Raw genomic sequence first — 21,613 nt, 5'->3', positions numbered from 1 at the left:
CTGGTAATTAACGTCAATCAACGACACCACAACTTTACTGATCGGTAAACGTTTTATGCACGAGGCTCTTGAACGATAATGAATTATGGAGACTTCGTTACATTTTCAAAAAATTTTATTTAAAATACATTTCATTAATACATCAGAACTTGCATTCTTTTTCTTGTAACACAATAGTTTCATCACTGATCAAGGTAGTATTAGGAGAACAATATGAGAACCTGAAAAATTTACATTTTAGTAATAAATTTTAGTAATAAATCTTAATATATTTATTAAACCATAATATGCTATTTAAAAAATTGCTTATGATAACTGATAACACAATAATACGAAAACATTAGCGTAATATAATCGTACTTCTGTTATAATTTCTCCTATGATTATCTTTTAATTAACGACTAATTATTTAAAAGTAGCAGGGACAAGGTACAATCTAGCCGCTATAGAATATCGGGTTGAAAAGGTGAAATTTAGACATTCTGATAAATTTTATTAACAGTTAACAACGATTATACTTCAGCCTGGTAGGTAATCACCATCAATATCAATCACAGCTCGCCACCTTTGCTGTAAATATTCAATCCTGTGAACATAGAATGACTCAGATTTTTCTTTGAGAAAAGTCTCGAGCGTCGGTATTGTTGGGTATTACGCGAAATAGATTGTAGTCAGTTGGCGCCAAGTCTGGCTAAACGATGGACGAGGCAGAACCTCTCAGCCCAGACTGACCAGCTTTTCTAAGATTAGTTTTGCTCTAAGTTATGTGCCGATGCGTTGTCGTGGCGGTATTGGAGATTCTCAATTTTCGGATAAAGTCTTTGGTTTTGGTACTCAAACGATTCAGTCATTCATAGTAGAGTTCTTTCGTGACAGTGATATTGTTTGGGAGCAGCTTCATCACGTTGGCGCCAAACATCATTGCCTTCTATACTATAGGCCCTTTGACATTTGCAACAGCTGGTTGACCTTGGTTCGCCCATGAATGTTTTAACAAACTCTTTGCAGTTGAGATCATAAGTCTTCGTTGCGCTGTTGTTACTTTTGAAATGATAGAGCAACAGCATGCGAATGTGTTCTTTCGAAAGTTTTCATATTGTCAGACATCGCTGATGCGTCTATTTCTAATCAAATATGTGGTGAAACGCCCTTTAGTTATTCCACTTATGTATCCACATCGAACGTTCTAGAATATTTTTTCTAGTCGTCTTTAGAAAAGAAAAGGTGCAATAACAAATTGCGTAACTTTCCAGGCGAAAGTTAAAAATTGTGTGCTGCGCATCTGTTATGAGATTTTATTTTTAAAATGTTTTTATATTATTAATTATTATAAAATGGCAAAGAACTTTATTTTGATGGTAGAGATGAGTTTGATTTAAAAAAAAAAATTGTAAATGTAATAACAAATGAATTCTTTATTAAGTTCGTCCTATTCGATATATGACACATACGTAACCTCCCTCTATCCTCCACTACTTCGACCTTTAATCAAAAAATTTAATAACATCAATCCCTCAAATAAAGAAACCTCCCTGCAAAATTTCAGAAATTTTCGACAAAATGCACAAGAGTTATTAAGCTTCAAAGAGAATAAACAAAATCGTACTCCTCCCCCACACACTAATAACCATACATACAGAATAAAACCCAATTTTTTGCATTTCTCGACGTTTCAAGGTCCCGAGTCCAAAATTGTAAAAATCTTAAGGGGTCATTTTTTGAACGATTACCATACTTTCCCTATGTTGTATACTGTATAACAACAGGGAAAGTAAAATTAAAATGTCTAAATTTCACTCGTATATATATATGTCTCTTTAATCCAAAAAACAAATTTCGGTAGACTATCTTACAGCCTTTAGGTCAGGAACATCCTTTATTGAAGATACAGATTACATATGCATTTCGGGCTTATTTAATATTTAAGCCCCTCTTCAGTGCTATACTGTTTTTCTTATCCATTTTTTCCATACATATATATACGAACGAATAAACAGCTACTAATACAGGAAATTAGAAAGAATTGTGTATGAATTGTGTATGTGTTATTTATTTTTATATATTATTAGATTTAGAATTTGATTAAGATGTTAATCGAGTAAAATTTCACTAATATGCTATGGAGTATATTGTAGATATATGTAACGTGGATTAACGAAATTCCAAATTATAGATTAAGTTGTTGTTATTTTTTAATAGTTGAAGAACATTTACGTAAAACACTGATATATTGATTATTTACATTGTTTAACGTCTAATATATATGTTGCTATATACTTACATAATGCCATTTACATCACTCAAGGTAACCGAATCAATTGACCAAGTATGGCTCCCATCCGAAAACCATCCTCTATACTTTTTATACATAAGTTTCACAGTTTTTAACGGAAACACAGCTTCGTGAACTGATACCAAATCACTCAGCTTGCTACCAGAATCGATAGTATGATCCTTAGCCCTGAAATTTTTTTCACATATTAAATGAAATTTTTAACGTTTTCGGCTTTACATTCAAGAATTTTTATTTATTTATTTAGAAATTAATAGTAATCAATCAAAAATTACTTAGTGAGAGCAATCACATCTTCCATATTATGTTGGCTGCCTAAAATAACTTCAACTTCACCATAAGTTGTTTTTTGGTGCATTGAACTAATTACACTCACACGAACCATTTTACCTGAATAGTCATAACAATTTAGTTTTTCTTTTTATCAAAATTTAAAATTGCATTATATATTATAAGCCTACTAACCACAGAATGGTTTGAATCCTCGAGTTACTAAGTATAGGCTTCCTCTAGCTTGACTAGGATTACTATGATATCCCATCCTTCCGCAGCTATTTGTACAATCGAAGCATTTTCCATCTTGAAATCCTTTATAACCTTCCTCGCATGGATATGCCAAAAAGTTACAATTATCCAAAATAGACTGTATAAATAACTGACCAGCTCGACGATGACTGCATACCAATTTATCTAAATTGCAAACATTTTCAATGTAGTAATGCAGGATACTGTACAAATTTTACGATTGACTTACCGCATCCAGGCTGACGATTCCCACCATTCGGATAAAAATCTACATGTCCTATTGGCTTGGTTATTCCTAAATCACCGCTAGTTATACTATCGCCTGCGCTTGTATGAATGACATCGACATAATAAGCATCTTTATAACTCAAATGAACAGAGTCATCGGCGTCTTCGAAAAGAGGACTGGCAGGATCTAGACCTACATTATTTATACAAAGCACGTTCAATATAAAAATGGAAAAGTGCCATTAAACGTCAGGAGGATGAGCAATAGCGTAGTAATTTTGACACACGACACATCCGAGTCCGAGGCAACAGTAAATACGACAGGCAACACTGTTGATGAGCAAGGACATAAGACAACGGATCAATAAAGTGGTGGCGCCTCTGCTACAGTGCACCAAGCAAGAGCGGTGTAATGTTGACAAAAACCAATTGACACCCATTGGCACGCGCAGATACAGTAAGGAGAAGACTACATGAGTTGCACATAGAGTTCTAAGGGCTCCAAAAACGGCCACAATTCTATGGAAGATTCTGTACAGCTGAGACTGCAATGAATGCAATGAAGAATCTTCCACAGAAATATGGCCTGTTTTTGGAACCTTAGAACTTTACTCGTACACATATGTGCACCTCATGTAGTTCTCTCCTTACTGTATCTGCACGTGCCAATGGATGTCGGTTAGCTTCGGCAAAAATCGGACAATACTACACCGCTCTTGCTTCGTGAACTGCTGGATATAAGTTAAGTTGTCTTATGTTCTCGCGCATCAAGTGTCGCCAGTCACAGTTACTGTTGTCTCTGACTCGGAAGTGCCTTGTGTCAAAATTACTACGCTATTGCTCATCTTTTTGACTTTTAATGACACTTTTCCGCTTTTCTATCATTCTTGTAATATAAATTTAAAAAAAATCATACTATAATAACACCATTCTTGTTTACTTACCTGTTATTCTTTCCAAGATAATACCCATTTTGTCTCTCAGTGTCTTCCCAGTAAAACCAGCTAAGTGGCATCCTAGACTATATCCAATGATGTGAATGTTTTCTCCAGATAATTTGCGAACGTAGTTTAGTTTATAAATCAATTTAGCAAGTTGCCGTCCTACTACTTCAGTATTAACTGCCGCTGATAAATAAAACGGTAGAGCAGCACCTTGTCTCCAGTCTACAATAATAACATTTACGTCTTCCTGGAATTTTAAAATTAAAAATCTTTTTATTCAGATAATCAATACTGGAAAATATGAATAATGTCACTTACTACTTCTAACAGAGCATTTTTCATGTCGATAAAAACCTGACTCTGTCCGCTCTGAGTAAAGCCGTGGCAAATAAATTTAGTGGGTCTGTCTGGTTTAAAAAAGTGAGTTTTTAAGCTTTCTTCATCGTCGTAATTGAGATACACCGGAAGATCGTGGTTTATTCTTGTATAAAGTGCAAACTTCGTTCCAATTTTCTTAGGTGACTCTGGAAGCCATTTCATATGTTTAAAAGTCCCATTTTTAGAAAAACATCCTAAATCACCGTAACAAACTTCGAAAGGACTAGACGACGTTTTCGGAGCTGCGTAAACTTCCTTCGATTGTTTAACATACTCTACACTATCAATAATGCTTCTCAATAATTCAATGTCGCTAGCTTTAGTTAGTGCGATAAAGGTGAAAACTACAATATAAAATAATTTGAAAAATAATTTATAAAAACTCAAAAATGTAATTAAAAACATATATTTTACCTAGGATACAATGCGAAAACATGTTTTTCTACAGTTTTCTTTAGAGAAAAAGAACTTCGAAGAATGATGAACCATAAAATGATATTTTCAAGGTTACTAATGATAGATACTTTGTGTAGTACCGATAACTTTCACACCTGTTCAAATTTCTACGAAAACATACAGATATATATTTAACTGTAGATACAATTTTAAAAAAAACAACTTTATCATTCTTAGGAGTTTGTTTTTTGTAAAGTTTTTTCTTTATTTTGTTTTCCAAGATTATTTTATTTTTCCAATTTGTTTGGATAATATGTGGAGATTGCAGTTGAAAATTTGGAAATAAATTATTACAAAACATGTTTGTAATTGAACTGTATTAGATTAAGTTACAAAAAATTTTTAAAACTATTCGACTATTTTTTACACAAGTTTTCAATTGTACAATTATATTCCCTGAAATATTAGTGAGGTTGAGGCCGAAGTTTAAAACGCGAAAACGTGTACGTCGGACGTTCGGCGCCGCTTTCCTGTAAGCCTAGAAGTTCGGCAATGGCCTTTGAAATGTCGAACATGATTCCACTGACTTTCCAAACGCCATTGTCAAACTTCTAGGCTTACAGGAAAGCGGCGCCGAACGTCCGACGTACACGTTTTCGCGTTTAAAACTTCGGCCTCAACCTCGCTATTAATATGTTTGAATTTAAGCTTATTTTATAATTTCAGTAGATCGCAATTTTTAAATACATTTTATAAATATTATATAGCTTTATATTCCAACATGACATAAAAGCTGACAAATCAATATACCGGTATTTAATAAAAGAAATATTAACTTTATTATTACAAAGTTCAATGGAAGTAACGCAACATTTTTAATGCAACATTCATAAAAATGTTTACCTTTATAAATTTTATTGAGTGGCTTATATTATTGATTATTTACATTGAACAGCAGCTGTATTACATTCTTTAAATTCTGAAGAATATAACTAAATAAAAGTAGATCTTGATATTTGCAAGAATGTTTGCTATTGTTCTATATCTATCAATAAAGACTGGTAAAAATATTATAGTTATGCTATATTTCTTATACTCTGTATTACTTCGACATAAAAAATAAAAAAATCACTTATATAATTATACATTGTGCTATTTCAAAATTTCGTTTATTTCTCAAATTCTAATGAAATTTTATAAATTTTTAAATTGAGAAAAAGAAATTTTGAAATAGCACAATGGAAAATACTTTGGTAGAAAGATTATAAAAACTTTTGGAATTTTTAAAGAAAATTATTGTTAAAGTTGAGAAAGAAATATAAATAAAATTTAGAAAAATTACGAAGAAAATTCGATAAAAATTTCAAATAGGAGTTAAACACGAATTCTCTAAGTATTGTAAGATTTTATGTTAAATAGTTTGATGTGTTTTGAGCTGAGACTGGAATGAGTGTATAGTAAGCTTTAGGATCATCTAAATTATTAGTAGCGAGGTTGAGGCCGAAGTTTAAAACGTGAAAACGTGTACGTCAGACATTCGGCGCCTCTTTCCTGTAAGCCTAGAAGTTTGACAATGGCCTTTGGATAGTCAGTGGAATCACGCTCGACTTTCCAAACACCATTGTCAAACTTCTAGGCTTACAGGAAAGCGGCGCCGAACGTCCGACGTACACGTTTTCGTGTTTAAAACTTCGGCCTCAACCTCGCTATTAAGCTTCAAAGGAGATAAACAAAATTATGCTCCCCCATACACTAACATCAAGACATACAGAAAAACCCCCAAATTTTGTTGCATTTCTCGACGTTTCAAGATCCCGAATCCAAAAATATAAAAATCTTAGTGTCATTTTTTGACCAATCGCCATACTTTTTCTCTGTTATATATAATAGCCGGGAAAATAAAACTGTAAATTTCAATAACCATTTAATATCAGAACAATATATTTAAATATATTATATTCATATAATACTACACATTAATTTATCTATTTACATGATTAAACATATAGGCAATATTAAGACACACGTATTTGTTTGAAATTATTGATTCTATTGCATTGTTGAATCTTATAATGTATATAACATTTAAAAACTGTAAGCTACAACAGTAATAACTATTTATTATAAGAGTGAAAATAATGGGTTTTTTAAATAATAAATAAATTTAAAAAATTACTCAATATAATTCGAAATAAATTCTCTCTTCCAATAATTACGTAAGGTTCCCTTCTGTGAAAATTATTACTTGCGTTTAAGGATTTCCTGCTGTAAGACATCCTTTTATAACTTGCGAAATTAAAAGTTAAAGATTACATCTTTAACCTTTATTTTCAATATAATTGATAATTCTCTAAGTTTTATTCGTAAGTATGAATATATTTTACATTTTATTGAGTGTATGGCTTGAAGGTGAAGTTTTAACTGCAATCAATCAAGGTACAAGAATATTTTTAAAAAATTATTTAAATTCGCTGACTGAGAAAACCAAAACCAAAATATTTTTGCTTTATAATTGAAATTCTGTTTTGAATTTAGACAGATCAATTTTCTTTTCAGATAGACTTACTCATCTTGGAAACATCTATATAGATACTTTGTTGAATAATTTTAGAAAAAGTTCTGAAGAAACAAAGAACCTAGAACGTGTGGGTTTCTTTGATGTTAAAAAATCTGTTATTCGACATATTTTTATAAAAGGACTTTCGTCGTTATATAGATTTGATGATTGCAAACCATCGGTATTGAAAGATAAATTAAAATTGGACGTAACTTTAAGCTTAAATTTTTTAACTTTTAAAATGAAAGAGAAGAGATTAAGAACGAAATTTACAATAGATGGAGAAAGCAAAGATATTAATTTCAATGCTTCCTTTTTGGTGAATTTAAAAGGAATTGGCGAATTAATAGAATTCTCTAACTATAATTTTAGATATTGTTGGATTGATCAAATCAAGGTCATTGACAGAGGTTATGAGCATTTATTGTTGTTGTTTAACAATTATTATATCACCAGTTCTAAAGAAATGATAGTTAAGACTATTGAGAGGAAACTTCCAGCTTTGATTCGTAAAGAACTGTTTAAAGCAAAAATGGATCCCAAAGAAATGGTTGATATTCTTCAAGAAATGTAAACGAATTTTTCATCTTTATATCTGTATAGCCTATATAGCAGACATGGGCAAATGCGGCTCTTTTTGAGTTACATGCGGCTATTGCTGAAAGTGTTAATTTCTGTTTTTTATTATTATTTTTATAATTTTATGAAAATATGTTTATTAAAAAAATCAATATTTGTTTTATATTATATTTATATTATATAATAAAATCGCGCGCCTTACCATACTATCCGCCACGACAGCGCAGAACTGCGGCTCCCACGCATTTCGCAAAACCTACATTTAGGCTCCCACTGAACTCTTGCTTGCCCACCCCTGCTGTATAGTATATGATCTCAGTAAATGGCAATATGAAAATTAATAGTGTTCAATAATTTTACGAAAATAATAATAATAATTTCTTAAAAACAAAAAATTTTCAATTGGATTCGGCTATCTGAAGAATAAGACGATGATATCTCATACTTTCATCAATGTATTTGCCTAGAAAAGAGATCATACATATCTACTATAATCATGTAAAATTTAGAAAATAAACTCTATTTAATGTATAAATTCACTAATCATTCCAACTACATATTCTAATCGAGAAACAATAAAAAAATAATTTAATAAAGTTTGTAAATTACATCCATTATTAAATTTATTATAATTTATTTTTTACTTGATAGCACCTACTGTAACAATTGATGTTCCGCAGTTAATAAAATAAATCCGTGTCTATTTTTTCATTTATTTATTTGTTACTTTCTAATTCAGAATTACAAAAACGGCAAGCGCACATCAGCTGTAACGATATTCTCATGGATATGACACGTAGTTCGTGGATATTACTCGTTCGTAGTTACACTTTTTTACTGAAAGGTTTGGACTTCGCTGGTGGAACCTTCTCAGCTAAATGGCCTATGAAGAAAGATGCTATTTAAATAGCGAGTGTTGTGTGTCGTACGATAGTATCAGAGTACAGTATTTAAATACATTTCGGAAGATACAGTACTTCATAACGCTATTATCATCACAGATCAGCTAAATGACTAGTTGATGGCTTCTCCTACCGATATAAACGAATCCGATCTCAAACGATTGTTCGTAGATAATTTGCATCTTCATTTCCCATTCTTCCTTTTACTCCTATTGTTTGACTTCTTTATAAAAGTAATGCCGGCTGTAAAAATGACCCGCTATGAGTTCGCATCACATAATTTAATCATTCAGGTAGTTCATTCTTTTCCGAACAAACAAAAAAATTAAAAATATTTTTGCATGGTGTTACTTGATATAAGGAAAATGAAGCAAGAGCACGGTTTTGCTATAATAATGCATTACACAAAAACAATAATCCCATTTAAAAGTATTATTGTTAGAACAGGTTCTTTAATCGTTCCAGATTAAAAAGAAACCATTCAAACAAAATTGTATGGAACGAAATTAATATAAAAGCGATTTTTCGAAAGATCTTTCCCCACCTTTAGGGCAATATTACGCAGAGAGCGGGATAAGAGTGAACAATCAACAAAAATCTCAGTGGAATTTATCTTTGTTTCTCCAAAACAGATGCATTCTCTATAAAAAAAAAAAAAAAAAAAAAAAAAACATTAAATCCAGTCTTTAGTGGGAGAATCCACATAACATTGATTACACGCAGGACAGAAAAAGTCTTAGTTGAAGGTTTGGTAAGAGTATTTTTACCTCGTACCTTAGTTTAGCAGTTTTTTTTTCTATAGTATAAGTTACGTTTTTATGTATAAAATTTATTAAAAATTAAGATTGATTGTCGCATTTCAATATTGTTCTCAAAAAATAAACATATACCATTGTAAAATAACATCGAATGCCACGAAAACTTTTAATTTGCCTTCTTTTCAATTCATGCTGTTGACGAACTTGAAATCATGTAATTTGGAGGCAACTACTGATTATGTGGCCAGAAACGGTTTCTCTCTAAATTCTTTAAGCGAGCGTACGACCTATTTAAGAAAACTCGCTTCTACCCGTAATGAATTAGTTTCCTCCTATACAATTTTGTTTCAATGACTTTTCTTTAATCTGAATAATTAGTAAGCCTATTTTGACGACATATTTTTGAACACAATTATTGTTTTTAATACCTAATTATAGCAAAACCGTGTGTTCTTTACCCACTTGGATTATATCTATTTCTCCCGCCTTAAAATTCTACATCAAAATTCCATAATCATGTACAAATGTCAAATTGTAAAATAATTCGGTTAATGAAATATATCGCAAGTAATGTGGTTCAAACACAATGAAGTAAATATCCTATATAAAATTTAATCTCCATTTCCATCTAATTGGATGTGAAAAAATATCGATTTAATGGATCGAGGGGAAGGGGATATCCACTATTGCTGAAAATCCGTTCAATCCACGGGCACCCGTACAGTACATCGGGCAGGTGCCCCCTTTTCGTCTCGGTTGTCTTTTTCCTAATCCCCGGAGGGATCCAAAACAACAAAATTCGTGACTCCTAGCCTATTCTGCAAATATAAAAGAAACTCATCAGCGATATTTTCTATTGACCCATTTAACTTCGTCGTATGTTGACCAAAACCCCATTCCTTGTTTCCAAGGCCGAGTGTAACCAGCTCTACCTTGTGGGAGCGCTGATCCGACGATGAATCAGCTTCAAGCCTCTTGTGTAATGTAGGATGCCCCTTTTTCTGTCTGAGAGTGCCGCTAGTTCAATTAAATGTGTTTTAAAAACCTACATAATAACGAACTTACAATGTACAAAACAAACATTGTATGAATAAATTATTATAATTAATATACATTGAGTAATTTACATCCTACAGATTGATTCTTTGATCCAACCTTCTAGCGTGTTCTATCCATTCCATTAAACTGAGAGCTTATTGTACTTTAAATTTGTTTTAAAGAATGGTAATCTTTATGACGATATAACTGAAGATGGTATATCATTTCAATGGTTAAACATTATCTGAGATAAATCAAATTAAAATACAAATTAGTCTTTATGAAGATACATTTATAAATATAGTTCATTATTCGTAGAATAGTTTTTAAAAATTAATGTAATGATGTAGTTTACATGATCATCACATTTATTTCTTGTTTTACGTTACAAGAATGCTAAAAGCAAACTTTGTTTTGTAATACAATTTACGTTTGTATGCATAATCGCTATATTTGTGTGAGTTAATGTTTAGCAGTGCCATTAATTCTTAAGATAAAAATTAGTTACGATGTTAAAAGTATTATCTGATTTCTTGAATGCTGACAATCTTAGATAGACTTTGTTAGAATTGATTTATTGTATAAAATTATTAAATTCTATTCGTTTTAGTGTTGGTAAATCATAACGAAACATGCATTACTGTTAAATATTGTCTTCCGAACTGAAATAATAAATCATGTTTGAAAAAATACTGTCGGAACTGAAAAAACAATTTCTGTATTGTGATAAAAATGCATCATCTCCTTCACGAAACACAAAGAATAAACTTGCTTTTTTCTGATTGTTAACATAAAAATAGTTTTCACAAATGTAGGAGGCATCATCACAACTGATGCTTGCTAGATAATCCTTTTGTCTCTCAAATGAGCATATTAAGTTTAGTCTTTTAACTGTTGTTGTGGCTTACGTCAATAGATTGATAGCACAATTTTTTGATTAAACTATTATACTTTATAAAATTTCCATTCAAATCCTCTAATGTTTTTATATAATAGTATAGTAGTCAAAGGACAGAATTAATATTTCATTTCAATGATAAATAACGATTACAAACAATGCATAATCCAAGAAATTGTTGTGTTAAAAAAGTAAGCAAACGACTATGTATTGTCATGGCTTGTTTTGCAATTTCCATTATGTCATCATTAATCTGTTATTGATTCATTTAAACTACAATGCCATTATACAACAGGATTTAGAAATGAAATTTTACCACCACAATGATCAAAAGTACAATTTATTTGACCAAAATGTGGTTATATTTACACATATTTTACAAGATTTTCTAAAAACAGTTTCTACATAGGAAGGAAACTTTGGAAGTAATGATATGCAAAAAAGTTATTTTGCGAGAATGTCTCCACAATCTTGTTGTAAACACAGTATTTGGCATTGTTCAGTGTACCTTTATTCAGTGACAGATATTTGAAAAGGCAACTTATCCCAAATGCATGGAGACCAAATGGCAGAGAATTGGCAGGAGATGTCTGCATGGCCCTGTCTATTATTTGTTCTGATAACAAATGAACAAAAAATTCATAAATAAGCAGCTCTATTTTAAATGCTAAAACAAATTTCCTTTATGAAATTCTTAGTATCAAACTACACACACCTGTACAGTACAACATACATTACAAAATTATATATATATATATATATATGCCTTATTTGTGTGTGTATCTGTATATACTGAATACTTTTTTCTAGTATATACAGTATATATAATATATATACACATACAGTATAATCATATAATACATCTATTGACTTCAAAGACACCATGCACATTTGTTTCATTCAAAAATCAGAGATTCTTATGTTGACCACATTTTTTTTTTCTCACTATACCTGAGGTTAACAATAACATTATGATTTTTTTTTTCTTTGTTAAATTTGATCACTCTTAACACCAAAAAAATGTTTAAATGAATTTTCACTTCACACAATATCATTCAAATTTGACAAAGCACTAACATACAAATTTCGTAAGGAAAAGGCTTATAAAAGAAAAAGCTTTTCTTCAGAAATAGCATAACATAAGGCATTTTTAAGGCAGAAATTTAATAATTTGCTCTTCTTCGTTTTGCAATATTTTGAATTTGTGTTTTTTACTATTGTGGACATCTTGATAAAAAATGAAAAGATGCAAACAGTAAACAGAACTTATTAATGCTGTTTCAACATTTAAAAGATTTAGATGAACACTTTTTATAAACAAAGCTGAAGCTTATTCTTAACAAACACGAACATTAGCCAAATGTAGACAATCTTAACTGTTTAAAAATTGAATAGTGAACATTATCAACAACAAAAACCTAGAAGAAAGAATATATGATAAATATCCACTGAACAAAACATTTTTCAACAGAAAACAGTTGATAGCTATTTTTAATACTTTACAACAAAAATTTCCTAAATATAAACATTTAAATAATAATTTTTTTAAATAGGTTACAATAGCAATACTGCATGTTACAGTTAAATACAATTAAAAATATTCAGTATAGATTTGTACACCTTTAAATAAAAATTACAGATCATCAGTTTATTTCATATCAATCACAAGCTTTGTACTTTTACTGTTTTGATGATCATGCACTTTTCAAATGTTATTAAACGAGCATTTAGACTGTTTGGAAGTTTAATAATAATAATGATAATAATAATAAAATAAATCTCATTCTAGAAACTAAGTTATTTACAAATTAACAAATATACACAAAGTTTTGGTTCTTGCGAACACTAGAAACTGTTTTAAACAAATGAAAATAAAATATCTGTCATGTAATAACAGATTTATCACCATGATGAACACCTAATTGTTTGTTGTATCCAAATTCTTTCTTCTTTGGTTAACTGAGGATATAGTGTCTATTTTCATATATATATGTATATATTGTATTATATTTTTATATATATCTATATATATGAATGTCACTTCAGAGATTCCAATTAATGGCTAAAATCAACAAAAACTCAATAGTCAATAATTGAGACTAGGTAAATAATATTTCTGTGACCAGCACTTTCTACATATCGTAGATTAAACTTGGGATGTTTGTCTATATTGTTGATTTTCATCTAAAAAAAGGGGGGAAACTATTAATTAAGTTCCAATATCATTTATTTAATTTGTTTAATTCAGTCATAAGAAATAAATACTTACTATTTAAAAAAATGCTAAACCTCGCCATCATCTTCTGGATCTGTAACATCACTGCTATAATATCCTACTAGCATACGATCTTGGCTATGGGCTCTGCCCAAATGAGCGATTTTTCGATTATGAGACATTTTAGCATGGACATTGTGACCAACCATTCTATTACCTGTAATAAAATATGCAAATATTTTAGTATTTTAGCATAATAAATATAAATTTTTTAATATTATATTAAAGGCATTTTTAAGTTGATGGAAAAAATCTAATATACAGTAGACCTCCCCCCATAACACGGTAGGTAAGTTCCATTTTATATGAATCTGTGTTGTACGAGTCACTTAAATACATGAGTCATTCACAGCCTGTATGCCGAGCTCATGTATTTAAGTGACTCGTACAACACAGATTCATATAAAATGGAACTTACCTACCGTGTTATGGGGGGTCTACTGCACTTAAATTTATCTAGTTTTTATTATTTCTTAAATCAAAAAGTTCTAAATAGTATTTAGAATAATAATTATAATATTTAAAAATATCATTATGAAACTTTCAATATTCATTTAATTTTATTAAAATTATTGAATATAAGATTTATCCTGGAAACAAACAGTAGAATATCTTTCAACTTGGGAAAGGAACTAATTAAGAGTTTTGAAAATTAAACGAGTTCTTATTTTACATTCTTTTAACTATAGACTTACTTGATAATCGATTATTTGTGCAATTTGTTTGAAAATAAATTTTTCAAAAAAGAGAAATGCCAATTTAAAATTAATTTATAATATTAATGCAAGTATTCTGACTAATGATACAAATAAACTATACAATGCTCACAGATAAAAAATTTAGATTAATTCAATATCTGATAATTGATAAATAACTTGGATCAAAGGTGATGCCAAATTAATTATTTTACTAGTAAAAATTATTTCATATATCATGTCCAATTGACACAATTTCAAATCATGTGTTAATGAGACATATGACAACATTTGAAATCATGCTATATTTGACTGTTAAGTGATATCACTCGTTCTCTTCTGTTAAAATGTTATGTTTTTGCAATTTTTGAACTTTTGACTGATGTGATATCACACATGCTGTGATGGACTTGATATTATGTCTAGAAGCTTTGAATATATCTTGAAAAATATTTACCGTATTTTACGGACTATAAGACGCTAGGGACTATAAGACGCACCTAATTTTTAAGCAATTTTTAAATAAAAAAAATACCTATAAGACGCTATGGACTATAAGACGCACCTGAATTTTGGAGGCAATTTTTCGAAGAAAAAAGTGCGTCTTATAGTCCGTAAAATATGGTATATAAGTCAGAAATCTTTGATAAAAACTTGTTTATTGTTAATTAATGCATGAGATATCATTTCTTTAATGGTTTACAATTGATTTCAAATGATATGAAATGATATCATGACATGTCATTTGGTCATTTGAAAATGGTAAATGATAACCATAGTAAAAATATCATTTTAAATAAGATTCTTTATTAACTTAGTGTATTATATTAGAAAAAAAAAACAGTTTTTGTAATTATTTTTTTTCTACTTCTAGTTAAAATATACTTCTCTAATTAAAAGAATTTTCTAACATATAGAATAAATAATTTTTACTCAGTATATTTAGATAAATATGTATGATAAAAATGCATTTAACTACTTTCATATAAGTTCAGTCAATACATGGTCGATACATTTTTATATTTATACAAATATAAAAATATCTAGCAAAATACTGGTTACTTCATTTAAATCATTCATCTTATTCATTTCACTGAAGATCAAAAATGAATTCTTACTGTATATAGATTTTTCTCCTACCAGAGTTCTTCAGGAAAAATATGATTGAAGTACACTTTAGTTCTTACTCTATACATCTTTTTCAGTAATACATAATGCATATCTTAAAAATCTATACTTGTTCTGATAATGTCATCATCTTTAATTAATACTTCAGTCAGAAAGGAATTAAATTATTAATTCTTGTAATGTATAATTCAAAGCTGGCAAACCTTGTTCCAAAAGTAATTCCAAAAAATTGAATTTGAAATTTAGTAATTTCAAATTTCAGGTCAAATATTTAATTAAAAATAATAAACAAACTTTGTAAACATCTTTTAACTTTTTCTTTGACTTTTAACTTGATTATAATGGAAACAAATACTTTGCTTAATGGGAAATCTACTACACTTAAACCTGTTTTTGTGCAATTTTTTATTTGTGCAATTTGTTTTGTTCAATTTTTTTTGTGTGGTATACCACTTTGATTGAAATTCATATACCGCACACAAAAAATTGCACAAAAACAGGTTTGAGTGTATTGTTTACTTGATGATCAAAATTATCAACCAAAATAAATCAATCAATCTTTCTTTTTACTCTTTTTTAATCATTATAATTTAAATGTGTCATGGAAATTTAATTATAGGTTCAAGTGTGCTGTGAGATAAAAAGGGTTGAAAAACACTACACTAAAGGCCTGAAATCATTAATGATTTATTTTCAGACTTTTTATCAAAATACAGTTGTTCATAACAGTGCAATATCTGCACACAAAAATAACTGCTTCTCTGGCAAAGTATGCCAAGTGCATGTACTTGCCTGTATATATTACTTTCCTGAATGTTTTATTGTATAACATAGGAAAAGCATGGTGATTAGTCAAATTTTGACCCCCCCTGGTTGTTTTTAATTTCTTGATTTCTGAAATGCCAGCAGCCCAAAAATGTAAAAATAAGTCATGTGTTTTTATAATTATTAATAAAATCTTATAACAGATGGTATCACACATAACTTTAACTTTGTAAATCATGATTATTGAGAAAGTCATGCAATAGCCCTTGCCAGCTTTTCTTCAAGTATAGATAGGTTAAGCTATAAATGAGAATATAGACAATATTAATAGAAGTGGGAGAAAATAATAGTATCTGGCCTAGTCCCAACATGCCAACATATTTACATCATATAAAGCAAATTTGACATAGTTATTAAATACATGAGAGAGATTATTTTTATTATTCTATATAGCTTGCTGAGTTAGTAAGAAATCAAAATGGAAAACTGAAAAGAAATGAAATATCTTGATTGAAATTATAAACACAATGTAATGTGTTTATAATTTTTCAGATATTTTTAATTAAAAATAATCTGAAAAGAAACTATAATTTGGTTCCTTCTGGTAAAAAAATTTTACAACATTATACAACACAATAGTTTATATGGTTTGCAATTTTACAGAAAGGCAAAAACTTTTAATGTTTTCAATCCTAAATTATGCATCACATTTTTCAGAAAGACTTAATAATAAATTTCTTTATACAAAACAATGAAATCAATACTGTAACTGACTTAATTAAAAGATAAAGACATGAAAATTATTATTTTTACTATCCTTAAATTTTGAAATAAATAATAGAAATTTATTTGCTTACACAATGAAATTAAAACCAATTATCAATATTTTCTTAAAAAAGTTTTGTTTTTATTTTTCTGAAATCAGACACTCCTCTATAGATTATATGATAATTTTTAATTATTAAACAATTCTTTGTATTTGAATAATTATGAAATGAAAGCAAAATATGGTACACAGTTTAAAGAGAAGAATATCTCACCTGAATGCCCAGGAATGGGTGGCAAAACATGAACACCATGAGAGAAAGAGCGACTGCTTGGTCTCATTCTCATAAGAGGAGGGGATCTAGGCACTGATTGTAAAGAGCAAAGTAGATCAGCAAATAAGTTAATGTGAAAAAGCAAGAAACTGAAAATGGTCTTTATAAGATAATGCAGTTATGTCAGAACAGAATAAAATTGATATTTATTCAAAATTAATAGGAAAGTGCTTGGAAAATATAAAAATTTTCAATTTTGAGGAATGATATGATTATATAAGAATATCTGTTTAAGAAACTTGTAACATGTGCAAATTGAACGTTGTTTTGAAAAGTGCATAATATAATTCTGAATTAATGATAGGGGTGTCAAGGACAACGTTGTTAAAATAGCACTTCATAATTCAAATAAATATATTAGAAAATTATTCTATTAATATTTTAAAAAGTAAGATTCTTGTTTAATAATGTCTAATTGATAATTTATCTATTTATTTCTGTAAATAAAAAGCATATGTTTGAGTAAAATTTGATTTCAAACAATTTCAGTGCTATTTTATCATTCATCCGTAGAAAAAACTATATTGTGATTAATAAAATGAACTTACCCATCTGTGATCTTTGTTGTGGAGGTGAATTTGTAGAGCCCATGGAACTGTTACTGTGAGTGTCAAAGTTTGATGACACATGACCAGAATCAGTATCACAGGATGGTTGAGTTGGATAGCTACCTATGCTACCACTGTCACTGGAATTCATGGACCCTAAAAGTATTTTTTTTTAAATTTGATTTAGGTTTTTATCTAATGCTTTAGAAACTCAGTTAGCTAAACAAAATGATTTTGAATATTAAACTCTTCCATTTTAATTATGAATTTATAAACTTAAAAAATATCTGGAGGGGGCTTTGATAAACATGGAAGAGAATAAAATGTTTTTAAATTGAAAAATGAATTTAACAAAATATTAATTTGTAAATCTTACAAACTGGCCCAAGTTCTGGTTGTGATCTGCCTGAGGTTTGCGATTTCCTCAGGTGAAAATTATTAAAGCTGACGACACTGGAACTTTCTGAAGACAACTCCACCGGCAACATTGGATTAGTTGTATCACTATGAGATCGACCATGGCGACTATCGTGGCGACGACGGATGGTATTGGGTGATGGAAAAGGAGAAGGAGTGAGGGAGTGATGAGGGTGAGAAGATTGGTGAGGTCGAACTTTAGATGATTCCGAGAGGGAGAGAAGTTTACGAACAGCCTGGGGGGAATCAGCCCCTGGGAGGGAGATCATAAAAGTTTATTATAGCTTGCTGAAGGTTGAGAGGGTTTCATATGTGATTAAAAAGTAGGGGAGATATTGTTAATAGATGAAAAGAGAATTATATGGGATTAACATTAAGTTTGTAAACAGGAAGGAATTAGCCCCCTCCAGATTTAATGCAAAAATTTTTCTCTAGACTTCCATAACATACAGAGATTATATATATGGTACATAAATAAAATAACAACCTTAAACTTTATAAACAATAGATTCAGTAAAACATACAAAAATCACAAAAATCCAGTAAAAGTATTTTATAAGACTTTGTAAATTTATAAAAAATTAATACAGATATTAATAAATAATAGACATAAATCATTTTAAAAACTTTTGAAATGATTTAATATTCTTATCTGATGACTATTTTTAATTTCAGAAATAAAATTTCTATTTATTTCATTTTCAATCAATAAAATGAAGATGAAATCCAAATTTAAAAAGAATCAATTAAAGAATCATTTTTAATTGAAAAATATTATAGTTTTTAAAAATTGATATGCCACAGCTCATGTAATTTCTTACGTAAATTCTGCTGACAGCTAAAATATCTAAATGAATACATTCCAAATGACAATTTTCTAGGTATTTTTAATCATTCTAACTTATTTTGTAAAGAATATTTATTGAAATCATTAAATGAACTTTAAAAAATATTCAAAACTTGTCTTGTATACATGTGATACTACAGTTTATCAATAGAAAAAAATAAATAAAATGCATGCGTGTATTACAAAATTGGGAAGATTAATAATCAATGTAACTTTTATGAATAATCTGTAGAAATAGAATTATTGAGTTATATAAAAAAAATGTAAGTAAGAATAATTAATTTTATCTTTAAATTAGTTACCAAATTAATATATTTGAATGACAAATTTTTGCTAATCGTTTTTTCTGAATAGTAGAAAAAATTATGGAACATAGCTGTAGACAATATACTATCAGATATGACATAACACTTGATGTATTAATTTAAACTAGAGCTTAAATAGTATTTGTCGTCATCATCCTGCTTACACTATCAAATCATTTGATTGCTAATGAAGTTGATGTCAAGTTGATGTCATTAGTAATCTGAAGCAATAAGATTATATTATTAGTAATTTGATAATCCATAATATTTAATTACACACAAGTGTGATGCAGCTATTATATATCATATCAGCACATATTGAAAATTTTTATAGCCTCATAAAATAAATTTCATCAATGATTATCTTAAAATAACTAAGGAAAGTCCTTTGTTGGAATGATGTTTCTTACATTGTGGAATTTTAGTTTTAATGAATATTAAAATTTAAAAACATATAAGATAACAATTAGAATATTTGTGCATTAGTGAATCCATTAATACCTAAAATAAAGTAAATATTAAATAGAAGAATAGATTTTTATAATTTTCTATATTTTTCATTTTAACATTTGTGGAAATAATATTAAATTAAAGAATCATTTTTAATTGAAAAATATTAAATTTTCTAAATCAAGTTACATTATTTTGTAAACAAAATATGTTTTTTAAACTGATATGCTATATCTTGTTTCTTTCTTCTTTTATAGAATAATTTAATGAGAAAGAAAGAGAACTATTTTTATTAGTTTCATATTCTATAGATATTATAATAATATACTCAGGGCTGTCAAGAGAGGGACTTGGGGATTTTCCTCAGGCTTGTAGTGGTTCCTACCCCTATAAATTAACGTTATTTTTGATTAAAAAAAAATTAAAATTGTTTAAGACTGCTTTTTATTAATAAAAAATATTCTATTTTCATTCGTTCAAAAAGAGAAGGAGAAAAGGCATAAGGAGCCTGCTCTATCCTGGCCCCCACAGAAGCTCTTGATGGCCCCAAATACACTAATACACAATTTATTTACTGATATTAACAATATTCAATCACATTTACAGATAGTTTGTGAAAACAGTAATAGAATGTTCACAATTACAGTTTATCTGCTTTAACATAAAATTATCCTGATAGATTTTCTGAAATGTTATTTTTTGTAATTTTGAAAAAGGACTAAAGAAAACTCTGCAGGGAAAAGTTTCTTAAATCACTATCAGGTGAAAAATGGCATGAAATTCACAAGATAAATTACAAAATTCATTAGGTAATAGGTTTTAAAAATCTTTCTAATCTCTAAAATAAAATGTCTGTCTATGAGTGATACATTAGTAGGAAATTATAATCAAATGTATGTAAGGAGATATTTAAAAAATTTTACAAACTAAAAAAAAAAAATTTTAGTAAAATTTCAACTTTTGACCAAGCTAGTTAATCAAGAACTAAGCTAATATTGTAAAAATTTATTAATTTAATATTGAATACAATATATGATGGTAATTCTTAACAAATTAAAAAGTTTTCTAATAGAAAAAAATCTATATATTAAAATGATCAGTATTTTTAAATATATGAAATTTAATTTTTATGAATTAAAAATGAAAATAAAGACAAACTTATAATTGATATTTCAAGCTGAAAGGAAATGATTAATTTGATGCTAGATATTAAAATCTTAAATTCTTTTTTTAAAAAATGTTGAATAAAAAAGTTTCAACAAATACATAATAATAAAAAGCATATATTGAAAAACAAGATTTGAATTCCTAAATTCAATGGTTAAAAAATTTTTCTGAAAAGTTAGATTATTATGTTGATCTTGTAATTAAATGATCATACAGAAAATTATTACTGCATTTATTGCCAAAGTTAATTATGATCAATTATTCAAATAAATAATTCTGTAATTATTATTTTTATTTAATTATTAACTGAACAGAATAGGAGAAAATAAAATATAAATGTCTAGAACATCAATGAGGGTTTCTCATCAATCCTGTTTTTATTTTCCTTTGTTTTATGACAAATCAGTTTAATTCAGAAAA

At 28.7% G+C, this 21,613-nt stretch overlaps 3 protein-coding genes across 4 annotated transcripts in view; 1 reads left to right on the top strand and 2 right to left on the bottom strand.

The window, feature by feature from the left end:
- Positions 1–131: 131 nt before the first annotated feature.
- Positions 132–4,860, bottom strand: LOC136986378 (pancreatic lipase-related protein 2-like). The gene is made up of 8 exons (XM_067283904.1): positions 4,783–4,860; positions 4,309–4,712; positions 3,991–4,237; positions 3,048–3,239; positions 2,759–2,983; positions 2,569–2,683; positions 2,282–2,461; positions 132–221 (listed from the first exon to the last, which is right to left on the bottom strand). Exons 1-8 carry the CDS (start codon positions 4,802–4,804, stop codon positions 143–145), a joined length of 1,464 nt encoding a protein of 487 aa, XP_067140005.1. The 5' UTR covers positions 4,805–4,860; the 3' UTR covers positions 132–142.
- A 2,165-nt stretch (positions 4,861–7,025) lies between these two features.
- Positions 7,026–8,052, top strand: LOC136986250 (uncharacterized). Its single transcript, XM_067283747.1, has 2 exons — positions 7,026–7,200; positions 7,321–8,052. Exons 1-2 carry the CDS (start codon positions 7,134–7,136, stop codon positions 7,893–7,895), a joined length of 642 nt encoding a protein of 213 aa, XP_067139848.1. The 5' UTR covers positions 7,026–7,133; the 3' UTR covers positions 7,896–8,052.
- Positions 8,053–11,822: 3,770 nt separating this feature from the next.
- The window catches only part of LOC136986344 (rap guanine nucleotide exchange factor 2-like), an 89,036-nt gene continuing 79,245 nt past the window's right edge, over positions 11,823–21,613 (bottom strand). For both annotated transcript variants that reach the window (XM_067283851.1, XM_067283852.1), the window contains 5 exons: positions 18,384–18,677; positions 18,008–18,163; positions 17,400–17,492; positions 13,766–13,928; positions 11,823–13,680 (listed from right to left, as the gene is read on the bottom strand). In XM_067283851.1, coding sequence (XP_067139952.1) covers positions 13,780–13,928; positions 17,400–17,492; positions 18,008–18,163; positions 18,384–18,677 — 692 coding nt within the window. In that variant the 3' untranslated portion in view covers positions 11,823–13,680; positions 13,766–13,779. The remainder of the gene's footprint in view (positions 13,681–13,765; positions 13,929–17,399; positions 17,493–18,007; positions 18,164–18,383; positions 18,678–21,613) is intronic.

The sequence above is a fragment of the Centruroides vittatus genome, unplaced genomic scaffold, assembly GCF_030686945.1.
Source record: "Centruroides vittatus isolate TY-2023 unplaced genomic scaffold, ASM3068694v2 scaffold_1015, whole genome shotgun sequence".
In the NCBI taxonomy this organism is placed as follows: domain Eukaryota; kingdom Metazoa; phylum Arthropoda; class Arachnida; order Scorpiones; family Buthidae; genus Centruroides; species Centruroides vittatus.
The sequence above is the reverse complement of the archived record's forward strand: the minus strand, read 5'-3'. Positions and strand labels throughout refer to the sequence as shown.